This window comes from Dipodomys ordii, unplaced genomic scaffold (assembly GCF_000151885.1).
Source record: "Dipodomys ordii isolate 6190 unplaced genomic scaffold, Dord_2.0 Scaffold82, whole genome shotgun sequence".
In the NCBI taxonomy this organism is placed as follows: domain Eukaryota; kingdom Metazoa; phylum Chordata; class Mammalia; order Rodentia; family Heteromyidae; genus Dipodomys; species Dipodomys ordii.
The window spans coordinates 9569301-9589213 of NW_012267298.1; the positions used below are offsets into that span (position 1 = coordinate 9569301).

General features: G+C 48.7%; 1 protein-coding gene across 1 annotated transcript in view; it reads right to left on the reverse strand.

Annotated features, from left to right (window-relative positions):
- Positions 1-19913, reverse strand: part of Fam135b (family with sequence similarity 135, member B) — a 139677-nt gene that overhangs the window by 40429 nt on the left and 79335 nt on the right. The window contains exons 5-6 of the mRNA XM_013025133.1: positions 17681-17854; positions 13418-13544 (exon numbers count right to left, since the gene is read on the reverse strand). Of these exons, the coding sequence (XP_012880587.1) occupies positions 13418-13544; positions 17681-17854 (301 nt within the window). The remainder of the gene's footprint in view (positions 1-13417; positions 13545-17680; positions 17855-19913) is intronic.

Below are 19913 nucleotides of genomic sequence, written 5' to 3' on the forward strand. Positions count from 1 at the left end.
AGGGAGAAGTATTGTTTCAATAGAACTTACTAAGAAATTACTTGAGACAGACATTCAATCCTACCTTTGTAGACAATGCCACACACATCATCTGTGTAGTTACTGATTAGCAGTCATAGAATATATTGAGAATCGCTTACAGGATAGGAAGGCATTAAAAAGGCTCAGTGGACAGAAGGGATTCAGGGAAAGGACTCATTACTGTTACCAAGGTAGAAGAGTCTAGACCACTGAAGCAAGAGATGAAACCAGACAGACAGGCTAGTGTTGCTCATAGAGAGCCAGGTATCTCCAAGGAACCAAGACTCTAACTTCCAGAGACACATGAGCCTTGTGCTCTACCCGGGGAGCAGCAGCAGGGCAGGGCAGGTGCTGAGGCTCACCATTGCTTTCTCTCTGGCCCCCACCAAGCTAGAACCACCTAGCACGTTCACAGAAGTGGACTAGGCCCAGAGAAGTTCCTGCCCAGCTCCCAGTCCCTGTGTGATACTGTGAGGCAAGTCTCGCATTCCACAGCAGCACAGCCTGACTCAAAGGCTGCATTCTGCATCCTACAGAGGGATCGGCCCAGGGTTCGAGCGCACTAGTGGACGCGGGGTCAGCACGCCTGGGTAGATGGATGTGCAACCCGTCCACGGACAGCAAGAGAGTGAGAAGGAGAGATACAGAAAACAGCAGAGCTCAGATACACAGGATTCATCATGCAGCGTGTAAAGGGTCAAGCGATGAATCAGCAGACCCGGATGTAAGTGGCTCCTTTCAAGGTCACACACTCAGACTTACGTCTGGAACAGGAGGGTTCCGTGGCCTGGCCTTGGGACAAGGTGCCTATTGTTCTGCCTCTAATCTGCAACTGGAGCGATTCATTACTGTGCTTCCAAGATTCAACACTTTCTGCCCTTGTGGTTTTTAATTATAAAAGGCATTAAATTCCTCCAACTAACACTGGGCAGGGACATAGAATCTGTCATTACTGTACAATGATGAGTGCTGAGGTCTCTCACGTGCCTCTGCTTTGTCTCTCCCTCTAGTGCTCTTTTTCTCCTTTTTGTAAGTGCTGAAACTTGAACGCGGCCCCTTAAGTTTAGTAGGCAGATGCTCTAACCACTTGAGCCATAGCCCGAGACCCTAGCTGGGTACTCTCTGGAGTGGCCTTTTACATATGGCTCATTCTGTAGGGAATTTCTGGAGGTTGACTAGGTTAGAGTAGAATTCAAAACAGAATCTGTGTTCTGATACTGAATGTTGCTTCTGATAAAGCTCCTTGTCTAAGACTCACAGAGCACCTGAACACACAATACAGGGTAGAGAAGGAGAAGAGACCTGTTCTTCTCTCCAGATTAGTCCATCAACAGGTCAGGACTCCCAATACATGGAAAGGAAGCACACCTCATCCAGAGTCCACAGGCCTGCCTACTGCTGACTCCGTGATAACATTGAACACTTTATTGTAGAAAACTGCCCGGGAGGTCTTGAGAGATGAGTAAACCACAGAGCACTTCGTGGGTGTATCATGGTAGGTTTGGCTCTGCAGAGAAACAGCTAAAACGATGCTTGGCTCTTATTCAAATAGTTACGTTGATCACGGGTAACAAAATAACAAAGAAGGATATCTGTACAATAAATCATGGTTTATCTAGTTCTTCAAGTCAGTTCTGTCAGGTTTGTATCATTATTAGCCCCACGCTCACCTCAAAGAGACAACGGAATAGATCTCTTAGACATCATAGTCAGGAATGAGGGCATTCCACAAAAATCATTTGGAAAAGTCAATAGATCACAAATAACCTAAACAAATTTCAAATATAATTTGGATTTTGCAGCTGGCCATGCTGTATCCAAATAGTGTCATAGGGTTTTAGTGCCTGTATCTGCATAGTGTTTAAGATCAAATTGTTAAGCATATGGCCACCGGCTGGCACTGGTGGCTCACGTCTATCATCCTAGCTACTTAGGAGGTTGAGTTATAAGAATCCCAAATCAAAGCCAGCCCAGGCAGTAAAGTCCAGGAAACTCTTATCTCCAATTAACCAGAATTATGAAGCCAGACATAGAAATATGGCTCACGTGATAGAGCACCAACCTGAACCCATAAAACCAAGGGACAGTGCCCAGGCCCTTCCTGAGTTCAGGCTCCTGGTACCAGCACAAAGAAAAAGAATTTAAAGTTAAAATAAACCTATGGCCACTGAAGCAGCAACATTTACAGTGTATGGTGACAGCTCAGAATCGAGGTGAAGGCCTTTGCCTTGCCTTTAATGCTGGTCATCATTATTGATCGCTTTGTATTTGTGAGTTCTCTGTCGACTACTGTGAGAATCTTAAGCCTGGCATGGGACCCATGTATCTACATATGCCATAATGATTTATTGCTTCCAGGACAAAATAACCATGACCATGACAATTACCTAGAGCAATATGCTGAGTAGCAATGAACGCAGGGAAGCCAAGTGTTCTACAGAGTGTCACAAAAGATAAATACTCCACAAAGAATAGGTCTGTAATAGGGACATAGAAGAGGGGGTAATACACAGCCTGTGGGTATTACCAGGGAGATGACCCTCGGGCTGCGTCTGAGAGCATGAAGAGGGAACAAGTCAGATGGCCAGATGGATGGAGTGACAATGCCAGCTGTCACCCTCTGTAGATGGAACCCTTCACCCCTGCCTGGAGCGGGCAGGAAGGGGTAGGCAGCACTGTACTCCCCTGCAGCTTCCAAACACAGCTGCCTGCTGCCTTCTCCTAGCAGTGCAATAGACTGAGGCTCCAAACAATATGCTTAGCCCTAAATGATACATCTAGTCCTCAGATGGCTTTACCAGGGGGACTATGAATGGTAATGACTCTGGAGATGGGAGACTCTGTCAATACATGATTCCACTGTGGAGAACACTTATCCATCTGGGGATGAACACTTCCAATCCATCGACGATGGAAACACTGACAGCACCGCGCTTTTGCTTTCTACTATTTTCCCCCAGTTGTTCTGTGGTAGCGGTGGTTCCCAGACGGTGTGGAACCTCCCACAACGCAGCTAGCAGTTGGCGAGTGGGATTCTGACTATTTCATCCACTTGAGGGCCGTGCTATGCAAATCCTGCCGAGCAGGCTGTTTAGAGGTCAGGTCATCTGAGGACAGCAGTGGCCTATCCCACGAAAGCCTTACCCTTTTTTTATAGTCTAGCTTGAAGAGAGGTTGAAGGGAGAAAATGCTATTTCCACATTTAAATTGGATGCCTCTGTTTCCTGAACATCACTAGAGTGTTGCTCTATGTGATGTGTTGAACAAGAGACACCATGCATGTTGAAGGGAAATGAGCGTAAGTCCTGTGCAGATTCATACAAGGGCTTTGGAACACGTGGACTATGAGATCAAAGACAAGAGAGGCAGACACTTCTCGCACCACTCCTCATGCGGAAGGCTGGCTGCTGATCCTGCTCAGTCTGTGTTCTCTACAACATGGTTGCCGTAAAGAATGAACCAATTGGAGAATGAAATGCCACTTATGATCTCAGATTGTGAATTCAGCCAATCCACAGAATCAGTCACATCTCTGCTCTGTATACAAAGTTGTTGTTTTTTAAACAAACAGTAACCACAATGAATTGAATAACAGTAGGTATCATCATTAGAATTCATTCCATGTTTCTTTGTAAGGCTGTTGTCCAGCTTTTAGCGTGTTCTCTAATGTTTCCTCCCAGGGAGGTCTCATTCGAGACTTACAGACAGATGGAGGAGCAGGAGCGAGAGATGGAAGGAAGGTTTGCGCGTGTGCGTTCTGCTCAAGTTGGTGCAATTTCCTTCCTTCGCTTTTTTACTTAGTGTGTTTTATTGCTTGAAGACCTCGCCCTCAGAGCTGGCAGGCTCATCTTTTAGAGACAAGATTTTAGCTTATTAAGGATCAAATGCAGAGGAAGTTTGTCTCCTGTGCAAATTGTGGTTTATAGAGTCAGGGTAGAGAACACTGGATTTCAGCACAAGAAGTAGCACAAGGTAGAAAGACAGGACCCTGGACTGAGAGGCAGAACAGATAAAGATCCAGCAAGCTCACCTCCGTGCTCTTAAGCATTCACACCACCTAGCGGCCACCATGAATGGGAGGAACGGAGCGGATGCCAAATGAGAGTCAGCTCCCTAAATCCTGCTGCAGGCACCGGGGCTCTGACCAGGGAAGCACTACACTGCACACATTCATAATATCAACCATGTCCTTTTCTCTTTTCCTTCTTTCTCTCTCTCTTTCTCTTTTTTCTTTTTGTTTTGAGATTTAAACTCAGGGCCTAGGCACGGTGCACAAGCTCTTTTGCTCAAGGAAATTGAGTCACAGCTCTACTGCTAGCTTCTGGGTGGTGAATTGGAGACAATTATCCCCAAAGGTCTCCTGCTCGAGCTGGCTTTGCACTATGGTCCTCAGATCTCAGCCTCTTGAGTAGACGGTAGTGTGAGCCCCCTGTGGCTGCCTCTAACTCATGTTCTTGGATCAGAGCTACAGTCCCAAACATCTCATAAAATTAGAGCCGGAGGCACAGAGTGGATAGCACAGCTAGAGGACGTCAGAGTTTTCCTAGGAACTTGAGCTGCAACATCTACCGGATCCTTCTCTTCCCACTGGTGTGATCTGAGAGGGTGACAAACTCTTACCTCAGTTTCCTGATGCATAGGATAACACAATAGAGTTATAACACATAGATGTGGTGAAAGTTAAATGTGTTGGCCGTCACCACTACCCATCATCATCACCATCACCAACATTATCACCAGCATCAACAGCATCATCTAGTATCTGACAAACACACACTGTTAGATCAAGAGTCTGGCAGCTTCAGCTACAATGCACTTACCTAAGTAATGGCTACATCGAAAATGAGCTTTCTTTAGTATATAGTTCAAAGAGGTATTTGTTTAACAGTTGGAAGAAGTGGCCTGGAGTTGCAACACTACCCTCTGTAAGGTGATAGAAGAAACCCCTGCATCCAGCCTGCTCCCTGGGGGTCATTTTCCTTGGTGCATTTCTATCTATGGGAATCTCTAGTGCACCCCCCCCCCGGCCATGTTGGAGGCACGGAATAGATCAGACTCCAAGAAACGCAATCTTTTCCACCACACAGCTTCCACAGCCATGTGGATGGTGCAGCAAAATACCCACGGGAAGAAGACTGCAGATGGGGAATGCCTCCCCTGTAAATAATCCTCCCTTCTATACCAAAACCACCTCCCTCTGAAATAATGAAGGTAGTAGGGAGGCGAACTTAATTCCCATACTAAGTATCTTTGGTAGACTGTAATAGAGGGAAATGTAGTATTTATGGGAACGTGGTAACTCAGATTATTTCCAAATGCGCAAGCAATGAGACTCTGGGGGAAATAAAAACCAAATCTATGTAAGGATAGTTCTTGAGTTAACTAAAAATGTATGCACACGAGAAAGAAACAGTCACAGTCCTGTTCCTATTGCATCTAACTGTAGCTGTAATAAAAGTAATGAGAAACTAATGAACACAAGAGAAGGAAGCCAGGAGACCAGAACTTGCAGGTACTCATTATCTCTTGTGTGTCAGACGGAACCCAGCTCTGCGATCCGCAGGGCGGTGCCCTGTGGCCCGTTCAGAATCACAAAGTAATCTCAGGGTTCCACAGAGACCACTTAGCTCTCTCATAGAAGAAGAAGTGTGCCTAACTTCGTGGATGTTTGATCTTGTCACCTAGAAAAGGCCTCATACATAAGGCTCAAGAACGTTGCACAATTCCGATGCTGTTTGCAAAGACAGACACCTTCATGGGAATAGCACATGCCAGCTCACTTGATAGCTATCCCTTCTCCTTTCTTCTTTTCCTGGGTAAAGGATTTCTCAACTACTGATGTCTGCTACCAGGTGGAGAAGGCACTGTGGAGATTCTGTTCCATGCCTTGCTTCCCTCCAAACTATGACAGATACACAATGGTCCCATCAGAATGGCAACTGCGCTGAGAACTGCTTACCTAGCCCTGGTAGGATGCCCTCTGAGAAAATAAAACTGAACCAACCCAGGGAGAAAAAAAAGCCATTAAAAAACTGCAAGAGTAAACATAAGTTACCACGAGAAAACTCATTTGCAAACAGTGATAAATATCCTGTACTTCTTACCAGGCTAAGTCAACGTGTGTGGTACGGGGCGACTGGCATTAACAACCCCGTGCTGAACACAAGCAATCCGGTCTCCATGGGAACAGAGGTGGTATCACGCCATCACGCCTAGATGGATCTGTTATTATTTCAATCTTCAAGAACTGATTTTTCAAAACAATAGAAACAACCAAATATATTCCATTATGGGAGATATGGGCTTAGACTGTTTCTTTGGCACTGCTTGTTTTTCAGGAAGAATAGAAGACACTCATGAGGAGAAGAGTTACACATTTAGGTAAAGCATCAAAGCTTCTAGTTCCTCTAAAATCACTGGACTTGCTGGGAGCGGAACCTGATCCATGCAGGCTTCTTTAGAGTTGACTAAAGTATTCCCAGAAAGGCACGCGGTATCGACGCGGGCCCTCAGGAATCACGCCACAAGGCAAATACTGAGGATGGAGGCTGAGAGAAAACCAAGGACTCACGGCTGAAGATGACAAACAGGAAAGCGAGGCCACCATCCCAGCAATGAAAACAGAAATCCAGGCTGGCCATGGGTGTCGGGTGTCTTTTATCCCCACTACTCAGGAGGCTGAGATCGGAAGTTCTTGGTTCAAAGCCAGCCCAGGCAGAAAAGTTCATGAGACTCATCTCTAAATTAATCACCAAAAAAAAAAAAAAACCACAAAAAAACTGGAAGTGGAGCTGAGGCTCAAGTGTCAGTGTGCCAGTCTTGAGCCAAAAAGCTCAGGGATAGCACCCGAGCTCTGAGTTCAAGCCCTAGGGCTGGCAGAAAAGAAAAGAAAAATCCAGTCATCCTTGCATTTTGTTTCTCCCTCATGGAGACCTGTTAGCTCTCCCTCGGAGTGACCTCCACTCTTGACCTTCTGCTGCTGGCATCAGCAGCAGGGATCTGGTTCTGTCCTGAGTTTCTCTGACAGCCTCGGACTTGTTCTCCTTCTTTCTCGAAATTCAGGCTTCAAGAGACACATCGACAGCTCACATGTGCTGGGAGCAGCCATGCAGTCGGCCTTGCGATAGTTAATATATGAATGCATTAATGCCTCTGCGGCTTCTTCACAGACATTCTGGGTCGGGCCATGCCTTTCACTGACCTCTGACCTCGGATCATCAACTCTAGCTCGGAGGGGTTCAGTGATGAGGTCAGCAATAAGAGGGACTGCAATATCTGTACCTTCCAGATTCTTCCAGGAGCCTTCAAGGGGAGGTCTACACGAGGAGCAGAGAAGTTTGCTGTTGATATGATTTTAATACGCACTTCTATTTAACTTTCACGATAGCCAGGCTGAATCAGAATCTCCGATGATATAGACTGTATTTCTACACATCTACCCCAAATCAGACACAGTGAGGCATGAGTGTAATCCCAGGACTCGGAAAGCAGAGGCAGAAGGACTGAGTTTGAGGCCAGCCTGGCTAAGATAGTCCCTCTTCCTAAATAAACGTAATAAAATGACTGCTTAAAGCTTCCGCTAGGTGCTGCTAGTTAGGTGAAGGATTGTTTTCTCCTCTATAGCAAGAGCAGCATAAAGGAAATGTGCTCTCTGCCTGGAGCAGAGGCCCTCATTCAAAGGTGTTCCTCAATAATGAGCTACTTTGAGGAAGTGCGAATGTGTCAGACTCTGCCTGTGTCTATGCTTATGAAATAAACCACCGAGAGTCTGTAAACGCTTGGTAGACACTTGTCACTGTGGAAACGGATGCTTAACAAGGCAAGTGCCGTAGGCCGTGGTGAATACCAGAACTCCAAATCCACCCTCCCTCGGGAGCCATGGTACACCCCTTCATGTTGCATGTTTTCTTGTTTTCAGCCTTCAGGAGTTCCATAAGGCCAACCTAAGACCCAAGAAGAGGCAGAAGGGGAAAGCTGGCAGCCCAGCCCAAGTGCTTCACAGGGCAGCATGTGGTTTGACCCTGCCTCCGCGGATTCTTTCCATCAACTCCACAGCAGCCTCTGCTACGGCTCAACCACGTGTGCGAGTCTGTTGACTGGCTTCAAAACAGGACACAGGCTCTGTGGGGAGGACTGCTTCATGCCCACACCCCCGGCACGTGCTGTCTAGGCACACAGGCCCACGCAGGCATCCGCAGTGCTGAGCTCAGGCCAGCTCTGGCCACTGCTCTCAGCAGAGGTCACAGTCACAATCTGTTCCATACCAACCGTCCTGGGCACGCCCCAAGCCGACGCCATCCATGCGTCACACTCACTCTGCACAATCTCCTAGTGGTGGACATGCTGCTGACATTACCTGTCCATGATCACTCTTCAATCTCCCCACACCTATGACCTGAAAATGCCTGGCTCACGCCTGTCATCCTAGCTACTCAGGAGGCTGAGATCTGAGGATTGTAGGGCAAAGCCAGCCTGGGCAGCAAAGATCTTCTAAGACAGGAGAGGGCAGGGAAGAGGTGGGTTTGATGGCCACGCCTGCCACGCCTGTGATCTCCATCTCAGAGGAGTACCTCGCCTGCCACACCTGCGCCTGCCACACCTGCGCCTGCCACACCTGCCGTCTCCACAGTCATGCCTGCCACACCTGCAGTCTCCACAGCATGCACCTGTGATCTCCACAGCATGCACCTGTGATCTCCACAGCATGCACCTGCAATCTCCACAGCATGCCACACCTGTGATCTCCACAGTGTGCCATGTCTGCAATCTCCACAGCATGCCACACCTGTGATCTCCACAGCATGCCACACCTGTGATCTCCACAGCATGCACCTGTGATCTCCACAGCATGCACCTGCAATCTCCACAGCATGCCACACCTGCGATCTCCACAGCTTGCAACTGTGACTGTGATCTCCACAGCATGCCACACCTGTGATCTCCACAGCATGTACCTGTGATCTCCACAGCATGTACCTGTGATCTCCACAGCATGTACCTGTGATCTCCACAGCATTACCTGTGATCTCCACAGCATGCACCTGTGATCTCCACAGCATGTACCTGTGATCTCCACAGCATGCACCTGGGATCTCCACAGCATGCACCTGTGATCTCCACAGCATGCCACACCTGTGATCTCCACAGCTTGCAACTGTGATCTCCACAGCATGCACCTGTGATCTCCACAGCATGCCACACCTGTGATCTCCACAGCATGCACCTGGGATCTCCACAGCATGCCACACCTGTGATCTCCACAGCATGCACCTGGGATCCCCACAGCAAGCCTTGCCTGTACTCCACCTTCACCAGCCTCTGCTCCCCCGCCCCGAGGTACCCCAGGTCCACAGACTTCTTCACTCACTCATTCAACAGAGGCTCCCCAAGCGCATCAGGCAGGCAGAAACCTTGGAGCCAGGGGAAGGCAGAGTGGTAGAAGTGATGTGGGAGCTAGTTACTCATGAACGCGGCAGCCGGCAGCAGCGCTGCCTCAGTCCCATGGACGTGTGACAATCCTGGCATGGCCCTGACCTCGCTGCACAACTGCAGAACCTCACTTAACTTCTCTGTATCAGGTGAGCCTTGCCTGGACTGAAGGCATCATATGTACGTGGTGTTTACAGGTGTGATGTGAAGTGACCAGCACCCAGGCACACACTGCTCATGGTGATTTTTCTAATCCTTCCTTTGTTTCACCGGGACTTGCTCAGGACAATAGGCTAAGCAGGACGTAGGTACTAACATGCAGTAGAGGACAGGCCAACCCCAAAACTTCATATCTTGAAGCTGTCTGGAGGGGTCAGGCAGGGAGGGCAGGAGAGGAGACAGGCATGAGAGACAGAGAGCACACCTCCCACCTGAACCCCGAAGCCTCTCACCACCCCCAAGTATCACTGACAAGAAAGGAAATGGACATCCTGGGGAAGAGATGGGATTTTCTGAGTCACTGGACTCAATCGTCAGCGGGAGTCTCACAGACCCTGGGGGTTTTTCGGAGACGATGGTCACTCTAGGAATCAACATGGCCACGCCACTGCCTCTAGCTACTGGGTCAAACACTCTAAGTGGTGCAGTGAAGGCTTTCGTCAGAAGAGATCAATATGGGAATACTTGGCCTTGGAGGAAAGCAGATGTCTTTCCATAGTAAAGACAAGCCTCAAAAATCAGTTGAAAATTCTTAGTGGTAAAGGACTGACCTACCCACACCCCACCACCCTAACCCCTGTACCTCAATATCTCTTCCCTGGGACCCCAGCCTTCCCGTCTACTCGGAAATTTTTGGAATTCTAGGCTAGAGTTAAAAATTCCAGCTTTAACTGTCGATTTTATAGACACACATGACTATGGTCAAGTGGGGGATGCCTACAAACCCAGTGGCCCTGCTCTCCTGGGGAATGAGGTGGGCACCTCATTTTGTGCTCACCGTCCTGCTTTCTGCGGCAGTGTCAGGGAGATCAAGGTAAAAGCAGCAGAGAAAGGGCTGGAAGATCCCATCCAATCACCTTCCTACACCTTGGGAAACCAAGGCCCAGAGAAGGCAAATGGTTGTGCCAGGGTCACAGAGCTGGTGAATGTTGAAGCCAAGAACAAAGCTGCACTTCAGGCTCTTCAGGCTCTTCCCCAGGTTGCTGTGGCCACACTGGGTCTTGGGATGCAGATAAATGAAAGGGACAATAATATCCACAGAAGGTTCTCTTGGGGCTTTAGGGCTAGGCTATAGAACATGATTTCATTTAATCCTCTTGGCAGCCCTGTGGGGCTAGTGTCCTTCATGAGATAAGCCAAGAGTCAGAGGGCACACGTAATTCCCAGAGTGCACAGCCACTGCTTGAGAAAAGAAGGAACACGACCCTTTACTAACTCTGAACCCCAAGGTCTAGACACCCAAGGAGCACTGGGAGGGAGGGAGGAGCTGCAGGGGGGGGGAATCACAGTTCACACTGTCATCCTCCACTTCCCAGGGATTTTTATGTCACCCAGCTCTGGGTTTGCAGACACCTCTGCCAAGAATGGCTTATTGGGCAGCACTGCCCTCTAATCCCTCCAGCTGCCCAGATTCCAGAGCTGTGTGCTAATGCTAGGGACGGCGGGGGCTGGGGGCAGGGCTCTCGATGGGGTGGGGGAATGGGTTGTGTTCTCTTCTTGGCAGCCCTGGCTCCTGGGGCCCAGGGTGGGCACTCAGCACAGAATCCACACACTCTGACAGGACTCCCTTGGAAAATGCACAGGAACAGAACAGAAGCCTGAGACAAATCCATCCAGCTATGGGCTGTGAGCAGGTCCAAACCAAGCCCTCACAAACACTCCATTTTTTTTCTATTCTTAAGAAAGACAGGCATGTCCCCAGAAGAAAAAAGATATTAAAAAAATGACACTACACAATACTATGGGCCAGCCAAATCTATGTCTGTCATGGTTTTCACATACACAGAAATGAAGTATCATCCCATTTCACAGCGGTAGAAACTGATTTTCCTCAGGGCTACATTCCCCCAAAGTCACACGGAATCCATCATAGCAGGTATTGGAACCCTGCCTTCTCCCCCCCCCCCCAAGCCACATGAAGACAGAGTTCACCAGGGTGTGACCAGGTACATCATAGATCCTCGGGAACACAGGGTGATGGCTGACATGATCTACAATGCACACTGTCCCATTCTGCCCAGGTCTCTGGTCTCTGCAGTCTCCCAGGAAAAACTTATATGGAGACATCCATCATTTTACATTGGCTCTCATTCATTTCTGCCTGCTACCACAGGAATCCACCAGATAGCCTTGTGGTTTAACTCTCTGGCCATTGAGCTCCGTACCTAAGCATGATTCATATACGTGCACCAAACATTCATTCAGCTCATGTTCGTTTGTATGCCCTGCAGTCAGCAGGTGCAAGGCCCTGGGGGAGAAGACGGAAGGAGATGATCTCTGCACGGAGGCCTTGTGCAGAAGAGCCGGGGATCCCCAGAGCACATGCAAGCAAGCCTCACTTCTCAGGAGCTCAGAGTGACTTCCAGCTGCACGGGAGCAGGCCTGGCCAGCTCTGCATGGAGCTGGGCACCCGAGTTCCTCCAGGGCAGGAAGTTTATGATCATTCTCCCATATACTTTGGCAGCTAAGGACCTTCCTGTGGGAAGCAAGTATTAAAAATGCCTTGAATTGAGACAGTCATTAACCACCCAGGCCGTCACCCAGAAAACAGCCTGAGAGCTTCCTCTTCACTCCAGCTCAGAGGAAGGCATCTTGGGACCAGTGTGTTGTGGGTTTTAAAAGAAAGATCTGGGTAGCGGGAGAGCCTGACTGTGAGGAGTTCCCAGCAAAGGCTTCTTCCAGGGCCCAGAAGACATCATAAAGACATTGGGAAGGATGCTAGGAGTGTGCCACACACTCATTGCAAGATGAGGGCTCTGCTGCCAGCCATGAGAGTAGAGAGGCTTCTCATCTGGCCCTGTTACCAGGGTAGGGCACAGGCAGAGATAGAGATAGGTCCATGCCCTGCCAACAGGCTCCCTCCAAGATAGCCCAATGCAGATTCGGATACTCCCCAGCCTCTGTAACCAGTATGAACCAATTCCTTCTGGGAAGGAAGGGAAACCTCCCATCCATTCTCTGGTTAGTCCTGAGTAATACGGTCTGGTTATTCCCAAACAAGCCACCAATCAAAACCTACCACAGATCAGCTTAGGAGAGACACAGACAGGCATGCTGTGTGTGAGCACCCCCGCCCATCACAGAGGGGTGGCCACCCGCAGAGGCGCAGAGAGGACAGGATGGGCATATTTATTCATCAACTAATGAGCGCCAAGTACTTGTTTAACATTTTTCCAGTCACTACAACTTTGGATACACATAACTGCCCACGAGATTGTTAACTGTTAGCAATCCACTGCAGGTGTGGGCACCGATGCACAGGGAGGAAGCAAATAAAAGAAGGCACACGATTTAGAAGGCGGAACGGACTGGACACCAGCAAACCTTGGGTGTCACCCCAGAGTCGGAGGAAAGTCCTGCCTCCAGAGAGCCAAGGTCTCCAAAGGGCACCGCGGGTGGTCCACACACCCTGCGTCCACCCCAGGGCTTGGCATTGGCAGTGTGTTCGAGAGATATTGCCGTGACGAAGACAAGGACGGTTAGGCAGTAACCGGACCGACTGGACACATCTCCAGGTGGGAAGAGCTGGGCAAAGTGCTCCCTGTATCCCGACTCGCTGGGGACATTATGATCTATGCAACAGACAAATGCAATGCACGGATGTGGTCCAGCTCTGCGTTGCATGGTACAGAGCACAGTGAGCTGGCAGGATCAAAGAAGAGTAGGAGAGCCCCCGCCCCCACCCCCCACACCCCCTGCAACTCCTGAGGTTCGCAGGGGATGGGCCTGTGGCCCGTGCAGACAGTACCTCTGAGGAAGTGGGCTTGCAGTATCCAGCTCCAAACACTAAGTTTTCCAGAGAAATAACGGACGGCTCGGGTCCCGCGTCTGGGCCACCTTTCCCGAGCCACGAGCCTCTTCCAGGACGAGTGAAACTGGGAGCAAAAGAAAGAGAAGAAAAGGGAGGAACCCATGTCAGCAAAGCAGGGGGGCACCCCTCAGGCCCCTCCCCCAGGAGCGATCTGGGGGCGACCGCGGGGTCAGCGTGAATGAAGCCTCTCCCCACAGGGGATAGGAAGGTGACTGACAAGGACACCCAACCGGCACCTGGCGGGTAAGTTGAGAACCGAGGATCATGCACTGAGAGACACTGAGGCTGAGTTCCAAGGCGACATCAACCACAGGGGCAGGTGGAAGGGCAAATGGACCAGATCACGCTTGCACTGAATCCTGTCTCTGCCTCCTTGTAAAGGCGTCAGCTGGAGCAAGCTCTTCCACCCTGTCTCTTTCTAGCATTTTGTTTTTTTTATTTTGGTGTGTCGTGGGGCCTGAACTCTGGGCCTGGGCGCTGTCCCTCAGCTCTTCAGCTCAAGGCAAGCGCTCTACCACTTGAGCCACAGCGCCACCTCCTCCCCGTCTCTTTCTAAGCAACACCAACGGTCATGATTCACACACGTGTTAAGAATGCCAAGACAGCCATCACTGACAAAGCATTCCTGAGATCCGGCTTAGCTGGGAATATGGTAATCTGGTTCACAGACAAATATACAAATAGTTCCTGGCGCTGTACCTCACACAGTCATGATCAGCTGACATGGGGTACTGGCAGCAATCCATGTTAGAATCCAAGGAGGTTAGGAAAGGTCATTTTTGTCTTGCGTTTACGGTGAATGATATTTTCTAAAAAGAAACCTAATGGTTCATCATGTATTATTGTTATTATTATTAGTGTTATTGTTGTTGTTACTATTATGTGTGTGCCTGAACTGGGGCTTGAAGACAGGGCCTCCCATTAACTCTCTCCCTCAGCATTTATGGGCTCTAGACTGGTGTTCTACCACTTGAGCAAATTCTTCAGTTCCAGTTTGTGCTGGTTAATTGGACATAGGAGTCTTTCAAATTTGCCCAGGTGGGATCTGAATGGAATCCATTTGATCTCAGCCATGTAAGTAGCAACAAGAGGGGCTCAATAACAAATAGACCCAAATGATGTCATCGTTACCAAGAGAATCGCGGGGGAATTTTATCCAAGGGATTTATGCTTGTGCCTGAGCACAAGCAGGCTAATGTTAATGTTACATTTCTGTTATTTATTCAAATACTATTAGCCTTGTACCACATATCAGGCTGGGTGGTTACGAGGCAATCACCTAGAAGCCCCTCACGTGGGGCAGGACCAAGAATGTACTTGAACCATGGGGTCATTACAAGGATTCTCTGAGATTTAAACACCAGTGTGCCAAACAGTAATGATTCAATAAATGAAGTAACCACAGTAGACAATTTAACCAACATAAAAGCATTCAATGCACATAGGAATACATGTAAACGTTACTCATATGTATATGCGTACACATAAATATATACATATGTAACATTTTTATAGTTGTTTGTAATACAACAATTGTAAATTTGTCCACAATATCCTTGAATTCTGGAGATTCCATCAACCATAGACTGAAAATATTTGGGAAAATATTTCTGCTAGGCAGACATCACACCACTGTACCATGTGGCCATGAGCAGTCGCAGGTTTTAGAGTCTGTCAGGGGGTCAGCATCAAGGAACTGTGTGATGCAGTATTGTCATTCTCCTGATTTGTTTTTGTTTTTGGTGCATGTGGGTTTGGACTCAGGGCCTGGCGCTTGCTGGGTTAGTGCTCTACTACTTGGGATGTATCTCTAGTCCTGCTTTTCACTGGTTCACTGGTGCTGGAATGGAGCACGATTTTTCTGCCTGGGCCAAGTTCCTCCAGAATTCAGCCTCTTGAGATACCTGGCTAGGGTTTGCTTTGAATGAAGAGTTCAAATGAGTTTACAGGAAGCTGGAAGACGAATGTAGAAAGAACATTCCTGGAGTTCAGACAGGACAGATATGTGTATCCAAACATACAGCTGGTCATTTACCTAAGTGTGACCTTCAGCTAGCCTTCCCGGTGGGATGGAGATCTCTCCAGAAAAACTGTTAAACCCAAGTAAGGTTCAAAGTTGGATCCTTCTCTTCCATCTGTTTCAGTGAAGACTGAGGTCTTTGGAGGTGAATTTTCACTTCACCCCTGCTGCGTACTTGCTGGATCTGACTGATGCTATGTAAACCTTTCCTAGAAAAGCTAGCTCTTGCCCTATTTGACAGGCACTTCCCATGAACTTAAAGGATTCCCTTTGCTCCAGATACTAAGAGCTAAAGCAGAAACTTGCTGCAGATTCCAGAGCGGAAGGTAGGTCTATTTTTACTCCATCTGTGGAGAAGTTCCAACTCATGCTGCAGCTTTTAAAATCCTCTTCTAGGAGGTTGCCGCAGGAAAACTTGCACGGGGGAGCCCTCTGGTCCAGGTTAAACTCCCTGCTGACATTTCCCAGCTTCCCAAGTCCTGGGGAGGATGTCACCAAGATTCCAATCACAGTACAGTGAACTGGAAGCCTGTGATCGAAGGTGTGGTCCTAGGGTCACCCCTGCTCAATCCTCCACTGCCTTCTTCACACATAATAAACTCATTTGCAATTCCTTAGTGCATCATTAATGGTGCCTTAAATTAAAACCTTGCTGCGCTCTCCCTCCCCCAGCCCCCGCCCAAATTCTTTTTTTTTTTCTTCTTTTCCTCTGGGTGGAACACAAAGGCGATTTCTTCTAGAAAGACTTGCATCAGGCCTCAAGTAGAACTGCCTTTCTCTAGGATGAAGTGTACTTGCCATTTGTTAACTGTTCACTAGTGCTATACAGGTGGTGCCTAAACCAGTGACTGAAATGTGGCAGATGCTAAATAAAATTAGTCTATTAATGCATGGCCATTGACTTCACATGCACGATCTCATTTAACCCTGGGGGTCGCTGAAGCCTCCGTGCTTCAGAGTATGTAGGTAGGGCTCCATGTCACTACCCGGGCCTATCTGGTCCTAAAGCTCATGTTTTTAAACTCTGACCTACCAATTCCTTACATTCCCCCCCCCCCCGCCGTCCCATTTGACAGGTACCACTCTGAACTAGAGCTCACAGCATCTCTGTGTCCCTTGCAGGCCCTGAAGTACCTGGAATTCAGCAGGTTTCAGCCACTGGGGTGCTCTGGACTTATCCTTGTTTTTGTTGGTGGTGGTCATGAGGCTTGAACTCTGGGCCTAGGAGCTATCCCTGAGCTCTTCAGCTCCAAGTGAGCACTCTACCACTTGAGTCACAGCGCCACTTCCAGTTTTCTGGTGGTTAATTGCACATAAGAGACTCAGGGACTTGCCTGCCTAGGCTGGCTTTGAACTGCCATCCTCATATATCAGCCTCCTGAGTAGCTAGGATGACAGGAGTGAGCCACCGGCGCCCAGCCCACATCCTATTTTTTTTTTTAAAGCATTCTCTTTATTTGGTTTTGTTTGTCTGTGTTGAAGCGGATGTTTTAGAGAAGACAGGTGACTTATTCAAAGCTCCCCAGGAAATCAGTAGTGCAGCTAGGCAGGAAGATGGTTTTGATGCCAGCTTTATGGGGACCACTGACTAGGCTACAGACTGCCTGGAAGGAAGCTCTCCTTCCTATCAGGTTGTTACCTGGCCTTCAGCGGAACAGCTCCCTGATCTCAGGGTAGAATCCCTGCCACCGCTGCTGTTCCCAGAGCAGACAGCCCACACCCTGAACCCTGCACTGAAACTAAGGTGGTAGATCTTAAAGCTACACTTGCATCTTAGCAAGTGTCATCCATGAAGGTGAGCCAGGCTGGAATCTTGCACCCGGCCCTGCTGGCCCCATCTGGAACTCACTAGAACTTTATGAAGATGCCACGCAAGTGAGTTCCAGTTTTAGAGTCAGACTTTGGAACACTAGGTAACTTCTCAGATAAGGCCAAGTGAGAGCCTGGGAATGAACTCAGGCTCTCCCAGTGTGAGCTGGCGGGCGGGTGTCCAGGTCCTGTGTTGGACACGTGTTCTCCGCCCTCTCCCCTGCCTTTTCTGCTTCTCCCAGCAAGGCCCAAGCCTAAACCTGCAGCCTCCCAGGTGCAAACCTGCCCGGGGCTGACCCTCCAGGGTTACTCCAGCCCCGCTGTGATAGGAAGTGTCTCCCCATGCCTGCAGGCTGCCTCCGACCTCATACCTGATCAGGGGCTGCTGAAGAGCTACCAGGGCGGCGTGGACGGTCACCGAGATCACCGACAGGTGGAAGTAGTCAAACATAACCGGGACCTGGTGGTGCAGACCCCGCCGCGGGTGGAAGTGCAGACCCAGTGTGCGACTGCTGATCATCGGGGCACCGGCCACGTCCCTCAGCCTGGAAGGCAAGAGAGGGCGCCATCGTGAGTGATGGTCTGCAGGAGTGCCTCTCCACATACCAGACACGCATCTTCTTACTCGATCCATGGGACATTCTGCCACTTCTTCATGACGGGCAAGCGAAGACCAAGGCTACGTGGCAGCTCTGAGCTCGGCTCTGCTGACACTGACACCAAGCCCACACCTCAGTGATGGCCATGATGATACCCAGCTCTCCTTCCAGTGCAGCCCTCCTCTCCCTCCTGCCTTCCTGGTGTCCCCTCTCCTCCTCCCCCAGGCTCCAACACTGAATCTTGCAAGGATGTTCTGAGTTCTGAGTTTTGTGCTTCTCTTAGAGTTCTACGACCCTAGGGACAAGGCCTGCAATGAACTGGCTTTGTGAAGCCCGGCATCTCCGTAATCCCTGGCATAACTGGGGAAGTTTGTCACACGCGTGCCTATTAAAATAATCAGCTGACTATTTGACTGGCCACAATCATGAATGACTCCCAATGTACAATGCTGAGACAGTCTGGCAAGTTTTAGGAAGAGCCCCTTATGTTTTTTAACATTTGTAATGGCTATGGGTCTCACCCTAAGTGAGAGCCAACTGGCAGAAAAGGCCCCATGGCGTATTTGGTTATCAATCCAGTCTCTAAATAAACACCGCCAGAGGTGTTGGCCAGCTGGAATCTCAATCTCTGAATACTTGTCACACAAGCCCTGCAAGGTGAGTGGGAAGCCTACATGGATATAATTCAGGAGTAGAGCAGAGAAGATGTTTTTCTGTCCTTTACCTGTAAGGAGAGAGGAGACAGGGAGAGGAGAAGAGGGACCCAAGCCCCCTGGAAGCATTGTTGCTTATGTGCATACAAATGCCACGAGCCACAAAACCTCTGGGGACCAGCATCACTTCGTAAAGACACCACACAGAACAGTTTCTCTCCCATCAGGATGAAGGTGAGGAAGGAAGGACTGAAGAATCCACACTGCAAGTCTCATAAACACATAAAAACATTATGTGTTTAATCCAGATCACAATTTATTGTGACCTCACCCCAAACTGCTTTTTCCCTTCCTCTATAAGACTCTCAAGTACAATGTTTACTAATACTACTCCACTTGCAGAAGAGGAAGTAATTAACGTGAGCCCATGAACTTGTTCAACATCATGAGATGAGGCCTTTTTGACCATAGTCTGTTCTGAGTTAGCGTTAGTAGTCTATTCACACAGTAGTTCCTGGCAGTCACAGAAATATCCTTAAGTCATGGCCAACAGGATGTTAAACATACCTCAATTAGACAAGATTCAAAAAATGTTAACTAGAGTTTAAACCACATTGGTAGGAGGAAAGAATGAAGGAGGCCAGAAATTGTCTACTGGGCTTGGAAATGGATAGAGCCCCCATGGAACTCCCCAGTTCAGCTTCAGTGTTTGTGTGTGTATGGGAGAGAGAGAAAGAGAGAGCGAGCGAGCAAGCTTAGAGAAGACAGAAGACAGAGTTACAGCTGATAGCACTGAGAAGAAATGCCTAGATTCTTGTAAAGGAGCCAAATCTAACTATAAATAAATAATACATACATAAATACATAAATAACTAAATAGATAAATAGTAAACAAGAAAAATCATGCTCACAGGGAGAGAGCTCCCATGTTTGACCTAAAGTGTAACTTAAGAACTTTTCTTATCTGAAGAGCTATCCAGAATGAGAGTATTTTCCAGACATTCGCAAGGAATACATCTGAGATCAAACAAGGGGAAAACACAAGGATGGCCTTCCCTGAAGGTAAGAAAGAATTTCCCATGTGCCTGAGCTTCTCAGGGACAGAGAAGGATACACTGGGGAGGAACAATTGTCTTCCCTTGTGTGAGCAGGGGTTGATACTGGTTTTGGAGATAAATCATGATCTGCTGTGAGGAGAGGCTCTGACCTATGCATGGTAAAGTGTCCAAAGCATCGTTGATCTCTATCTGCTAGAATCCAGGACCACCGCCCATATCTTTGAACATGTCCAAAAGCCCCAAAGGGCAGCGTCTTTCCCCTCACCAGGGTGGGCTGGGCAAGATGGACACTGG